The following is a 14813-nucleotide window of genomic DNA, read 5'->3' on the forward strand; positions in this document are numbered from 1 at the left end:
ACTTATTAAGCTGAGAGTGCTTGCCCACAAGAGAAATGTGCAGCCATAGAGAATATTTTTAATAATTCTTCATTACTACAGCGTGTTTTGTTTGTAAAAGAGTGAATGGCCTTTCAGACCATGATGCACAAATTTTAACACTAAAAGGCTTTTGTAATCAAACAAATGTTACATATAATTAGAAACTATTTAGGAAAGCTAATCCAATGGCAATAGAGTGTGTTTTAAAACTCATTAAGGAACAAGACTGGCAGGATGTTTATAGTGCCGATAACATAGATGACAAATATAATGCTTTCCTTTCTTGATTTAACTAAGGCATTTCATTATATTGATGACAAAATATTGCTCCAGAAGTTAGACCATTATGGAATACCAGGACTAGCTCACAATTGGTTCACCACTTACTTTAACAACACACAGCAAAAGGTAATTATTCACAGTGCTGAGAATGGCTGTGATGTTGGGTCTGAGTGGGGCACAGTGAAATGGGGGGTGCCCCAGGGATCAGTGTTGGGGGCCACTCCTGTTCCTTATTTATATAAATTATATGCCGTCTCGTAATATGGGTAATTCTAAAATATTTCTGTTTGCTGATGACACTAACTTGATAGTAAAGGATGTTGTGTGCAACATCATGACACATGTTCATGGCTTGCAGAAAGTAAACTAATGCTACATCACAGTAGGACACAGTTTTTACACTTTCTAACACACAATTCAACAAAACCCAACGTTGTAATTACACAGAATGGGCACATGATTGGTGAGACTGAACAGTTCAGATTTCTAGGTGTTCATACAGATAGTAAACTGTCATGGAAAACCCATGTTCAGGATCTTGTTCAAAGAGTTAATGCTGCCATTTTTGGTATTCTGATGGTATCTGAAGTAGGTGATCATTCAACATGAAAATTAGTCTACTTTGCTTATTTTATTGGCTTATGTCATATTTTGGGGTAACTCTTCCCATTCTCGAAGGATATTTTTGGCTCAGGGACGGGCAGTTCGGGCAGTACGTGGTGTAAGTTCACAAACCTCTTGTCGATCTCTCTTCACTAGCCTGGGTTTCCTGACTTTGGCCTCTCATTATATATATTCTTTACTGTCATTTCTTGTTAACAAAATTAGCTTATTCCCAAGAATTAGCAGCTTTCACTCAGTTAATACTAGGCAGAAATCCAATCTGCATTTGGATCAGACATCCTTAACTCTTGTGCAGAAAGGTGTGGAGCATACTACTGCATCCATTTTCAATAAGCTATCCCAAGAATTCAAGAATCACAGCAGTAATCCATGCACTTTCAAATTAAAACTGAAGAGATTCCTCAGGGGTCACTCCTCCAATTCTGTCAAGGAGCTCCTTGAAAAATTAAGCTAATTCCTATGTTATATTGTTGATTGTGTTTACTTAAACTTATGGCTTGACTTTTTCTAGGTTCATAAACCTTTTATTTTAACTGTTATTACTTTTATGTTGTAATTTCATGTACTGACATGTTCCATGACCTTGGATATTTGCTCTTCAATTTGGTCCTACGGACCTTGATGTGTAAAATAAAAATAAAAAAAGGATCTGAATATGAGCAGCATCTGGTCCTGGGGTGGAGGACTTGGATGAAGTGAGAGCATGATCTAGTTCCCTCATAGTAAAGAAGTCATTGCAACACTCATGACTCTGAGAAGAGAAGGATATTGCCCAAGCCTCCTCTGCATATTTCTGATGGAGGAAGGCAGAGTGATAGTGGGAGGAGCTCAAAATCTCCACAAAATGGCGGCCCAAGGTGTCAGAGAAAGGAATACAGACTACGATGACATCATCCACTATTGTCAGGCCAGAAATTGGGGAATGGATCTTGGTCCCAGAGAGCCATCGGTGGTTGGCCCACACAGTGGAAAAGGGTGTGGAACTGTTAAAAGAATTAGTGAATGAAATCCAGCAGGCTTTTTTGCTATCCTGAAGAATGTGATGACATTGTTATCATAACTGTTTGTAATGAATGCAGTTTGCTATTGTAGGACGGTGGTTAAAAACACAGATAGCACATCTCCATTTGCAAATTGTTTCACAGCATGCTTCAGTCCACCAAGGAACTGGGACACAGTGTGGTAAAGAGGAAGTGTGAGGAATGGACCATTCTGTGATGGTAAGGATAACATTTGTAAGATACTCCACCTGTTCATCACAACTGTGGAAACGTTTTTCATTGAAGGTCACCAGCAAGGAGTAAAGCCGCCAGTTGGGCCTTAGTTTGCTGCCATTTGGGTGTGCACATAGGTGGGGTAGAAGTCAGCAAATGGATAGTACATGGGAAATGGTCACTTGAGTGTGTGTCAGAGGGAACTGACCACTCAAGATGATGGGCAAGCTGGGCAGTGCACAATGAGAGGTCCAAATGGGAATAGGTGTGTGAGAAGTCTGAGAGGAAGGTGGGTGCTCCAGTGTTAAGACAGAAGAGATTAAGTTGGTTAAGAAGGTCAGCGAAGAGGGCACCTCTCTGGCAGGTCCTGGGAGAACCCCAAAGGGGATGGTGTGCATTGAAGTCACTAAGCAGCAGAAATGGGTGAGATAGCTGTCCAATTAGCTAGAGAAAGTCTGTCTGGTGACATCGAATGATGGAGGGATGTAAATGGTGCAAAGGGGAAAGGTCAAGTGAGGAAGGAAAAAGCAAACATCAACAGCTTGAAGGTGGGTAGTCAGGAACATGGACTGACTATGAATGTTGTCTCGTATGAGCAGCATGACTCCCCCATGAGATGGAATGCCAACATTAGAGGGACGGTCAAAATGGACCAGGAAGAAATTGTGAGAGCTCAGAGTGGTTGTGAAGATGTAATTTTGTTTCCCGAAGGTAGAGAGTGAGTGGACACAGTGATTCTAACAGCAGCCATAAATCCTCTTTGATGGATCAAAGGCCATGAGCATTCCATTGGAGGAGAGTCATGAGAAGCCTTCGAAGACTTGCTGCTCTGGGGCACAGAGGCAGGAGGATCCTGCTCCACGAGGTTGACAGAAGCATCAGGATCCTCCTTTCATCAGCCTGCAGAGTCTGGGGAAGAAAACTGGTTGGTGGTGAGCACTGGCCACACAGAGGTTGGCCGGGCAAAGGTATCATGCGGCGACACTGTCAAAGAGGATCAAATTGGCAAAGGAGAAGACCATTTGCCTTTGACTTCTCCAAGCCATTCCTGTTGGCAGAGGACGACTGAGATGTTGGTTGGCTGGAGGGACATAGGAAGTCTTTACGGGAGTATTCCTTCTGTCCTTTCTGGCCTGCTGGTTGTGTAGCTAGTGACTTCACAATGTGAGGTGAAATTTGGTGGTGTGTGCACAGCTGGAGGAGGAGTTGGGGATACAACCATGATGCTGGGTGATTTCACAACCATGGTGCTAAATTTGAGATTGCATGTATGCGTGGCTATTTCCTTCATGGAGTGAGATGTAGCACTTCACCCAGATCTCCTGAATAGCCTGCTCAGTGAGATACATGGGCCAATCGCAGGAGGCGGCGGCATGGTCGACATCGCAATTGATGCAATGGGGAGAAGGGCGATTGCCCTTGTGAGCATCCCTACCACAGGTTACACATTTGGCTGGGTGTCAACAGAACTTTCAGGTGTAGTTGTAATGATGACACTGGTAGCAACACATCGGATTCAGATTATACGGGCTGACTGCGATAACTTCATAGTCCATTTTGATCATTGACAGATAAAACACTCTATCAAAAGTGAGGAAGAGAGTGCATGTGGGTGCTAAGGAGGCATCTACTTTTGCCATCACCTGATGGATGGCAATGACACCCTGATTAGAGACGTATGTTTGGATTTCTGCCTTGATCAGACCATCGAGCAGCCTAGTGTAAATAACACCATGGGAAGAATTTTGCATTCAGTGGGCCTCGACATGAACAGGATAGCCATGGAGGAGTGAAGCTGCAAGCAGTTGTCATGCTTGACAACCAGAAGTAGTTTACAAAAGCAAAGTACCATTGCATAAACAAGTGCAGGATTTCACAGGGCCAGCAGCTGCATCAGCACTTTTCTGAATAATGAACGGATTTACCATAGCATAGGAATGACCATCTTTAGTACATGAAACCACGAGGAACCTTGGTGTTTCATTTATGTTTCATAGCCACTGACTGTGAAGATGATTGGCTCATTGTGAGAAAATCCTCATGATTGCCCGTGTCTTCAATGGCACATCCCTTCCAACTGGGGGCCCCCTTCAGAAGGGGGTGCAGCAACCTTAGGTGATTGTTCACACCTGAGGTCACGCCTCCTGAATGCCTGACAGATGAAACAATCCACAATTTGGGAAGGTAGCAGCTCAGGCAATCACCCCTCCCTGGGCCTGGCCTGTACCAGTTACCTGTTATGCATCATAGATGTGGGCCAGCCTTCAAGAGCGCACAGGGAGGAAGAAGAAAAAGAGAAACCTCAAACGCCAAAGTGGAGGAAGGACAGCAGAAGGTGAATGAAGAAAGAAAAAAAGGAATGAAAAACAGTGGAGAGTATTCCGATACTGACTACCAAAAATACAGAATACATTTCCAAATACAGCCTCAGACATGTTCCCCAAAGACTGGGGGTCCGTGGTAGCCAAACGTGAACCCACCGAAGAGTGGCAAGCCCTCTGGGTGGGTACTAGTTGTGAATTTATATATCCTGATGTAGATTACATTTCAAATGTCAGCAGGTATGACATTGTTCATGTCTTTAAGAACCCACTGAAGAAAAGGAGGATCTGAAATAAGAGAAATGCAACTGTTTTTTTCCAGAAATTTTTTTTAATAAATTTCAGAATGTAGTGTAGGAACTCACTCAGAAAATAATCATTGTAATCTGTATCAATGCAATTCATTTTATAAGTTTATATGTGATTATTTTTATATGCAAAAGTTGTACCTTTCCCAACCCTCCCATCCCACTGTCCCAAGCCTCACTCTGTGGGGGAGGCTTCGGACAGAATGCAGGGCATAAAAAATTTGCTTATAGCTTCCACTTTATTTTGTAAAAAATAAAGAAATTATTTAGTTTAGAAATAACTAAAGAACATATCTAGAATAAAAAGATTTGAAAACAGTTAAAAGACATGCCTCAAATAGATTAAAAGAAAAAGTGTTCCAACACCCCACCTGTCCCATCCTCCCCTACCATCTATCTGCAAATATAATTAGTATATATTTCAACATTGTTTGAACTAGGAGATAGTTATTACAATGTAATAATTGTGCTTCGTAATATATGGACTATAAGTAAGGGAGTGCATTATATCACTTAACATTCTTTACCCACATGCATATAAATATCAGTTCTGTAAGGGTCCATGGACATAGGAATCATGTTTGGTTTTTCAGATACTCCAGGAGGTAGTGCAGAACTATTTTTGCAATGGTACTTGGAAAAATCAAACAGAACCATAGGTTAAAAATTTACTCTCAATATTTTTCAAATCCTTAAAGAGAAAAACATACCTGAAATTGTAACATTGATGAAAATATTTCCACCCACTTGTCCCATGTATTGTGCTAGGCCATAGAAGCACAAACCACAAACAAACCAATTGAAGTACATGCACAGTGTCTTCACTCTCATGTTTGGTGTTCTAAAGAGGTCCAATATATTTCCCTTTTCCTCCACATCTTTCTTTTCCTTTAACGAAACATTTAAGTAGTTAAAATAGTTGTTGTGTATACTTATTAGCACATTATTAGAGAAAAGTTCTTACAGTGGCTGAGACAGTAGTCTTGATGATCTGAGAAACATCTACATTTTTTAAATTATTCTTAGCAGCTGCTTTTTCCAATATTGCACCAGCTTCCTTTGTACGACCAACAGCAAGAAGCCATCGAGGTGACTCTGGAAGCACACTACAGGGATCATATGGACATTAAACATTGGTAGCAACATATCATGATGAGTACAAGGTTACTGATTTATAGTGTTGTATATTAATCTATTGTGGTATCTAATACTCTATAAATGGTCAGAATACAGTGACAAACACAAAAAAACCATGTACACATCAGCAGTAAACTGACTCATGTAGTTTTAATCTTAACTGCATTATTATGTCGGGAGATGCATACTTCAGGAGAGTTTAATGACTTTCCATGAAATACAACAGTATTTTTTGTAGTACGAACGTAATGTCAGATCATGACTTACTCTGCTCTTTATCTATATTTCCCTCTTCCTCTTACATAAGATTTTAATACCCTTAGTTATTCATGACTTGCTTGTTTAATGGATTTTCTGGGTACCTCTTTAGGAAAGCTACTTTCAAATACATACACACATTCACTATGGAATAAAAATTGAATTTCATATTAGCATCTCTTTCTATATATACATCACCCAATACAACTCTTTTAACTGAGACACAGCTATTCCTAAACCTGTCTCAGACTTCTCAGTATCTATTAGGTAGTAAGGCAAATTTTCTCCCTGGCACTATCTGGATCAGCCTTAAGAGTCCTAACTCAGCTCCACACCAAAGCATGAAAAAAAATGGGCACTGCATGCATAAAACAAGAATACTGTTTGTTGCAGTTATACTCCTTTGCACATTTTCATCACAGTCTCTTATGGAGTAACTCGTCATTTGGCATTATAAAATACCCATTACTTATGATCCTGAGGCTTGTTAGGTTGTATTTATTTGTGTCATGTCATACCATTGCTTCAAAGCATTTCTCTTAATTGAATATCAGTTCTGCACCTTTGAAAATGTCTTGTTACTCAAAACAGGAGACAACTCTGATTGTCACTGTTGCAGCATGCATTGTAAGACCACTGTTAAAGAGCAGTTGACAACTCATGTACTTAATTAGTTATTTTTATATCACATTGAAGGTTTCTATAAATTTAAAAAACACAAATGTTAAACCACTCCATAACAAAGGTGACAAGATGGACTGAAATAATTATAGTAATAACAAGAAGTTGCACACTTAAGAGGAAACTATTTACTTAGCATATCATAGTTTGAATTCCAGAAAGGTTGCTCAACAGAGAATGCTATTTATAAATTCACTCATCAAATAGTACAAGCCTTAAATAATAATATATCACCACTTAAAGTTTCTGTGATCTTTTCAAGGCATTTGGTTATGTAGATCATGCTACACTCTTATAAAAATTTACATTTTATGGAATTGACAGTTTTACACACAACTGGCTTGAATCTTACCTAAAAAATGGAATAAAAAAAGCTGTGCTGAATAATTTCAACAATGTTTGAAAGATAGAAAATTTTAGAGACTTGGGAGAAATCACAAAGTGAGTCCCACAGTGTCCAATTTGGGGTCCACTGCCATTCCTTATGTAAGTGAATGGCCTTCCACTTAATATTCAACAAACAGAATTGGTACTTTTTGCAGACAATAATAGTTTTTGTATGAATTCCATTAGAGAGAAAGCAACAGAAGAGAATTTTTCAAGAGCAGAAATTGGCTCCCTAGAGGGCGCAGTTGATCAGAGGTTTCGTGAAGGACCACCTATGTCACTCAATGAATAAAAATGCAATTAAAAGTATAAAGGCATATCTATTACTTAAGCCATGTAATGTGCTGACACAATAAGCACCTGAGGATTATGATCTCACACAGGGGTGTGAGCAGAGCTCCAAATTTGCAGAATTTTTTCCGCAGCTGACTGGTGTTCTGTGATTCAGAGTTGAGTGGAGGGTTTCAGCCAAAGGCTTCATTTACTCTGAGACAGTCTTGTCTGCAGATTTTTAGACCAGCATTATTGGGTGCAGATTTGTAGGACTTCCCTTGACAGGTCAGGCATGCAATACAAAAAAGCAGGTACTCAAGAAGCAGAGTACTTGTGGAGTACACATAGGTTTTTTTGAGTTAGGCCGAGGTTTGAGGTACTGTGATGAACACTCACCAGTCAATGCGCAGAAAGAGAAGTCAGACCATGTTGACAGTAGACACTTTGTCAAAATTTTAATAGTGAATTGCTGAAGTATTTATAACAAAGTTCCCAATTTACTGCCCTCCAGGGAAGTTATCATACTCAGATTGATTTTGAGATTGAGAGCTAGCTGAAACCTGAAGTAGAAAGCTCTGAGATATTTAGTGAGTTATGGAATGTATACCATAAAGACAGATTAGATGTCATAGGAGGTGTACTGTTCATTACAGTTGACAAAAGTATTGTCTCTATTGAGGTCAAAGTTGAGTGTGACAGCGAAATTTTCTGATCGCGTACAACAGGTCCAGGTGAAATCAAGTTAAGTGTTGGATTTTTTTACTGTCCACCCCATTTTTCTGTGACAGTTCTAGGGTCATTAAAAGAAGGTCTACTAGTTGGAGGTAACTAACCTACAAAATGTAGACTGGGACATCTATGGATTCACCACGGAGAGTACAGACAGACAGTCTTGCAAATTGATTTTAAATACATTTTCTTAAAACTGTCTTGAGCAGTTAGTTCAGTAGCCCACACAAAATGAAAATATATTAGACCCTATAGCTGCAAATAGGCCAGACCTTATTGATAGTATCAGTGTAGAGATGGGGATTAGTGATCATGATGTCATTACATCAACCATGACTACAAAATTTCATGAATCAGTCAGATTAGGAGATTGTTTCTACTAGAAAGAGCAGTTACATAATTCTTAGCAACTCAGGAGGAGGAGGAAATTAGTGTTTAACGCCCCGTCGACAACGAGGTCATTAGAGACGGAGCGCAAGCTCGGGCGAGGGAAGGATGGGGAAGGAAATCGGCCGTGCCCTTTCAAACTTAGCAACTCACTTAGACAGTGAACTGACATCAGTTAGTTCCAGTAAGATGGAGGTAAAAAGATCATGAGAAAAGTTTAAACAAATTGCAAATCATGGTATGGCAAACTATGTGCCTAGTAAGTGGATTAAGGATGGGAACATGAAATTCAGAATATACTGAGGGAGCAAAGATTGTTGCACTGTCAGTTCAAAAGAGAATGTGCAAATGACAACATGCAAAGTTTAGTGGAGATATGTGCATCTGAGGAAAGATTTATGTCAAAGCATACAACAACTACCACCATCAAACCTTAGCAAAATATCAGGCTGAGAACCTGATAAAATTTTGATACTGTCTAAAATTGCTAAGCAGGTCTATGGCTTCAACCCATCACTCCTTGACCAGTCTGGCATGGCAGTTGAAGATAGTAAAACAAATGCTGAAGTTTTAAATTTCAATACTTGAGAAACTGTTCAAGAAATCATTTGATAATCACACAGACTACTGAACTAAGGCCCACGGTCGCGGCAGCAACGCTCAGCGGCTAAGTCCCATTCAAGGTCACACAGAGATGCCTCACACAAAGTACATCCCAGAGTGCCCAAGACAGCTTGTAGGTTGTTTTTTTTTAATAGAAAGCATATAAGGACAGGACAAGAACTTTATTAATTTCTGTAATAGTGAGTCAGATCACCAACAATATGAACATTGTTACAATTGCCTGCACCTTTAGCCCAGACACATACAGACTCATATTCACCTACTTTATGGTGATTATTAGTCCTTAAAACAAGAGGCATTGTAGAGACAAAATAGGAAGCTCCCATATCTCTGTTAAACACTTCAGCAATATGGTATGTACGATAGGCAATAATGTCTCTATCATTAAAAGCCTCAAGCCCTTGAACTTTAGACACTTTGTCACCTGGGTACCGTACAATTGCTACGGTCACCCATCCATTGCCAGCTCTATTCTGATCATTATTTTGTAGAGTAAAATTAAGCACTCCTCCACAAAAAAACAGAAGGGCCATGCAAAAACACCTGCCCATTAACACTATTAACATTAATACCAATGTTGTCTACAGCTTTGTAAACTGTGTTGCGTGAGCACCTCCTCCTCATGTAATAATGTGGCATCTCTGTGGCTTCAGTTCAAGCACAGTAGCAATGTGGTTAGTTCAGGCACAGTAATAGGCATCCCTGGCATAGAGAAACCACTGGAGGAGTTGAAAACAAGTAAGTTGCCAGGTTCAGATGGAATCCCAGTTTAATTTTATTCTTCATCTCTTGCACAGCGACTGAAAAAAGGCACAGGTAAAGGAATGGACCCACAAAATTATAGATTAATAACCTTAACATCGGTTTGCTGAAGAATTCTTGAACATATTCTGAGTTCGCATATGAAAACTCTCCTTCAGACTGAAAAGCTTCAGTCCATGAATCAGCATGGTTTTAGAAAGCACCACTTGTGCAAAACTCTGCTTGCTCTTTTCTCATATGATATTCTGTGAACTATGGATGCAGGGCAAAAGATAGATACCATATTTCTAGCTTTCCAGAAAGCATTTGACACAGTGTCCCACTGCAGATGTAACAGTGGTACCAGCATACAGAACAGGTTACCAGATATGTGAGTTGCTCTAAGACTTCTTAAGTAATAGAACCCAGTATGTTGGCCTCAACAGTGAGTGTTCTTGGGAGGTAAGGGTACTGTCAGGAATGCTTCAGGGAAGTATAATAGGACTGCTATTATTTCCTATATACATAAATTATCTGGCAGAGAGGGTGGGCAGCTGATGATGCTGTGGTGTATGGGAAGTTGTCACAGTACAGTGGCTGCAGGAAAACAGAGTAGGAAAAACAAACCCATAATATTTGGATATAGCATTAGTAGTGTCCTGATTCATACAGTCAAGCCCTTCAACTATCTGGGGGTAATGTTGCAAAGCGATATGAAATGGAACGAGCATGTGAGGATTGTGACATGGAAGGCGAATGGTTGACATTGGTTTACTGGGAGAATATAGGGAAAGTGCAGTTCATCTGTAAAGGAGACCACATATATGATGCTAGTGTGACCTACTGACTACTGCATAGGGGTCTGGGATGCATACGAGGTTGGATTTAAAGAAAACACACATGCAGTTCAGAGGCAGGCTGCTAGATTTGTTACCATTAGGTTCAAACAACATGCAAATTTTGCAGAGAAGCTTTGGGAACTCAAATGGGAGTCAAATGGGAAGACAACATTCTTTTTGAGGAACACTACTAAGAAAATTTAGAGAAGCAGTATTTGAAACTGACGGTAGAACCATTCTGTTGCTACAAACATACATTTCACATAATGACCATGAAGATAAGATATGAAAAATTGGGGCTCATATGGAGATATATAGACAATCACTTTTCCTTTGCTCTATTTGCAAGTGGAACAGGAGAGGAAATGACTAACAGAGGTACAGGGGACCCTCTGACATGCACCATACAGTGGCTTGCGGAGTATGGACATAGATGTAGGTGATTTGAACCATCCATATGAACTGTTTACATATCATCAACTTTAAAATTGCACCAAGTCTGTATCATTTTGACTGTCAAGAATGAAAGTACACTTAATAGAGAATAAGAACACATTTAGTCACAATGGTCAACTTTGTTCTTGTCTGCAGCTAAGTGCTGGCCATTCATTCTGGTGAACGATTGGTTGATTGTCATACAAACATAAAATGCTGTGCAGAATTTGTATCAGAGCTGGTGTATGACACGGCTGCTTTCACAGATGTCACAAACAGTGATGGGGTGTAGTAAGCATATGACAGGACTGGAGCAGGAAGTGCTGGGTGGGTGCATTGGGAAGGTCTTGCACTGGGATCTTCTACAGGTATATAATCATGTGGCAGGAGATTGGGAATGACATAACCATGGACCAGGATATTGTCTACTCTGTGTGGACAAAAGAATACTAATTTGGGAATGGTGCGAAGTATCTTGGGTAGGATGTCCCACATTTCCATAGATAGGCAAATCCCTGGCAGAGGATATTGTTCAATTGTTCCAATCCATTACAATATTGTGTGATCAGGGGGCACTCTTTTGTAACTTATTCTTGATGTTGGTTGGAAGATTGGAGGTGTGTGAGGATATGGCTCGGGAAATCTGGCTCCAGACTAGATTTTTTTTTTCCTTGGGTGGGAGGTGGGGTGGGGGGGGGGGGGAGGTGGGGGGGGGGCCGTGAATGCCATTCATGGGTTATCAGACTGCATGGGAGCAATTTTTTTGGTGGGAAACATATGACAGGTTTCTAAAAGTAGGTACTGTTGATGGCTAGTGCATTTAATATGGGCAGAGGTGGGGATAGAGGGTGTCTTGACTCTGAGTCCTGACCATGAAGATGATATCAATAAATATGAATCAGACAAGGCATTTGGGGTTTGAGAGGCTGGGAAAGTTTCCTCTCAATGGCCCATAAAAAGGCTGACAGAGGAGGGTGTCATATGGGTGTCCATCGATGTACTGCGTATTTGTTTATATACCCTCCCCTCAAAGGAGGAATAGTAGAATGTCAGAATATACACTACTGGCCATTAAAAATGCTACACCAAGAAGAAATGCAGATGATAAACAGGTATTCATTGGACAAATACTAGAACTGACATGCGATTACATTTTCACGCAATTTGGGTGCATAGATCCTGAGAAATTAGTAACCAGAACAACCACCTCTGGCCATAATAACAGCCTTGATACACCTGGGCATTGAGTTAAACAGAGCTTGGATTGCGTGGACAGGAACAGCTGCCCATGCAGCTTCAACACGATACCACAGTTCATCAAGAGTAGTGACTGGCGTATTGTGACAAGCCAGTTGCTCAGCCACCATTGACCAGACGTTTTCAATTGCTGAGAGATCTGGAGAATGTGCTGGCCAGGGCAGCAGTCCAACATTTTCTGTATCCAGAAAGGCCCTTACAGGACCTGCAACATGCGGTTGTGCATTATCCTGCTGAAATGTAGGGTTTTGCAGGGATCGAATGAAAGGTAGAGCCACGGGTCATAATACATCCGAAATGTAACGTCCACAGTTCAAAGTGCCGTCAATGTGAACAAGAGGTGACCGAGACGTGTAACCAATGGCACCCCATACCATCATGCCGGGTGATACGCCAGTATGGTGATGACAAATACACGCTTCCAATGTGGATTCACCACGATGTCGCCAAACACGGATGTGACCATCATGATGCTGTAAACAGAACCTGGATTCATCCAAAAAAATGACGTTTTGCCATTTGTGCACCCAGGTTCGTCATTGAGTACACCATCAAAGGCGCTCCTGTCTGTGATGCACTGTCAAGGGTAACCGCAGCCATGGTCTCCGAGCTGATAGTCCATGCTGCTGCAAATGTCATCGAACTGTTCGTGTAGATGGTTGTTGTCTTGCAAATGTCCCCATCTGTTGACTCAGGGATCGAGTTGTGGCTGCACAATCTGTTACAACCATGTGGATAAGATGCCTGTCATCTTGACTGCTAGTGATACGAGGCCATTGGGATCCAGCACGGCGTTCCGTATCACCTCCTGAACCCACAGATTTCATATTCTGCTAACAGTCTTTGGATCTCAACCAACGCGAGAAGCAATGTCGCGATACGATAAACCACAATCGCAATAGGCTACAATCTGACCTTTATCAAAGTCGGAAATGTGATGGTGCGCATTTCTCCTCCTTACAGGAGGCATCACAACAACGTTTCACCAGGCAACACCGGTCAACTGCTGTTTGTGTATGAGAAATCGGTTGGAAACTTTCCTCATGTCAGCACGTTGTAGGTGTCGCCACCGGCGCCATCCTTGTGTGAATGCTCTGAAAAGCTAATCATTTGCATATCACAGCATCTACTTCCTGTTCATATCTGTAACACATCATCTTTGTGGTGTAGCAATTTTAATGGCCAGTAGTGTAGTTGGTAAGGTGCATGAAGAATTAGGCAGTGAGTCTGGAGTCTGAGGGACTTTGGAAGAGATGAGGGAGTTTTGGAGAGTTAGTATTTGATAGAAGCAAGGCCATGGGCATGAGAGATGTTTGTGTATAGAAGTGCATCAACAGTAATGAGTAGGAATCCAAGAGGTAGAGGGGAGGAGATGTTGAAGAGTTGGTGAAGAGACTGGTCAGTACCTTTAATGTGAGAGCCTAGGTTTTGGGGAAACTGGTTAGAGCTGTTGGTCAAGAGGTGTGCAAATTCTTTCAACAGGAGCACACTAACCAGCTACAGTGGGGCATCCAGGATTGCTGGTTTTGTGAATTTTGGGGAGCATGTGGGTGTGTGGCATGTTGTTGGGATGAAGAGGGAAATGGCCTCAGGGGAGAGGCTCTGGGATGAGCCTAATGATTTCATTATGGATTGGAGGTTATATTGGTCTCGACGGATGGGATCACTATGGCTGAGCTTTTATGTGGAGCAGTCAGTTGGGAGAAGCCTTCTGTTAGGTAGTGACTGCAGTTCATCATGAGAGTGGTGGATTCTTTTCTGCAGAGAGGATGATTAGGTCAGGATTTGTTTTGATATTTTCGGATTCCACCAGAACCCATCCATCACTAGCTGGGTACTGCGGAAACACATCTGCATGGAACAAGCATCCCAGAACCATCCCTGCTCCTTCCTAAAGATATTGCTACTATGTAATATTATACACACCCAACACATCACCAAATTTAAACCATTGCCCTCCAAGACCTGGAAGATCATTCCAGGCAACATCTCCATACGTCGTCCAACCTGTTTACATCCTGTCCCACCTTGGAGCACCATTACCCATTAACAGTACTGTACGCACAGTGAACCTCCTTGTGAAACACTCATAGCCCCCAGACCCTGACCTATTCAATTTCAACATCATCCAAAACTTCCTCCTAACACTCCATGAAATCCAGAACTCAAAGAAACCCAAAACACTGTTAATCTTTCAATCAAAAACGTCAGTCCATCAGAAGTTTCATTCCTATCCAAGGCCTCAACTTCAGCCCCACACCCAACTTTAAACATGTTGGACTTGTCAAGGAACTA

The 14813-nt window shown here is 41.2% G+C and overlaps 1 protein-coding gene across 1 annotated transcript in view; it reads right to left on the bottom strand.

The window, feature by feature from the left end:
- Positions 1 to 14813, bottom strand: part of LOC126469863 (organic cation transporter protein-like) — a 373860-nt gene that overhangs the window by 52222 nt on the left and 306825 nt on the right. Inside the window, exons 6-7 of the mRNA XM_050097173.1 lie at positions 5735 to 5876; positions 5481 to 5658 (exon numbers count right to left, since the gene is read on the bottom strand). Of these exons, the coding sequence (XP_049953130.1) occupies positions 5481 to 5658; positions 5735 to 5876 (320 nt within the window). The remainder of the gene's footprint in view (positions 1 to 5480; positions 5659 to 5734; positions 5877 to 14813) is intronic.

This window comes from Schistocerca serialis, chromosome 3 (genome assembly GCF_023864345.2).
Source record: "Schistocerca serialis cubense isolate TAMUIC-IGC-003099 chromosome 3, iqSchSeri2.2, whole genome shotgun sequence".
Classification (NCBI taxonomy): domain Eukaryota; kingdom Metazoa; phylum Arthropoda; class Insecta; order Orthoptera; family Acrididae; genus Schistocerca; species Schistocerca serialis.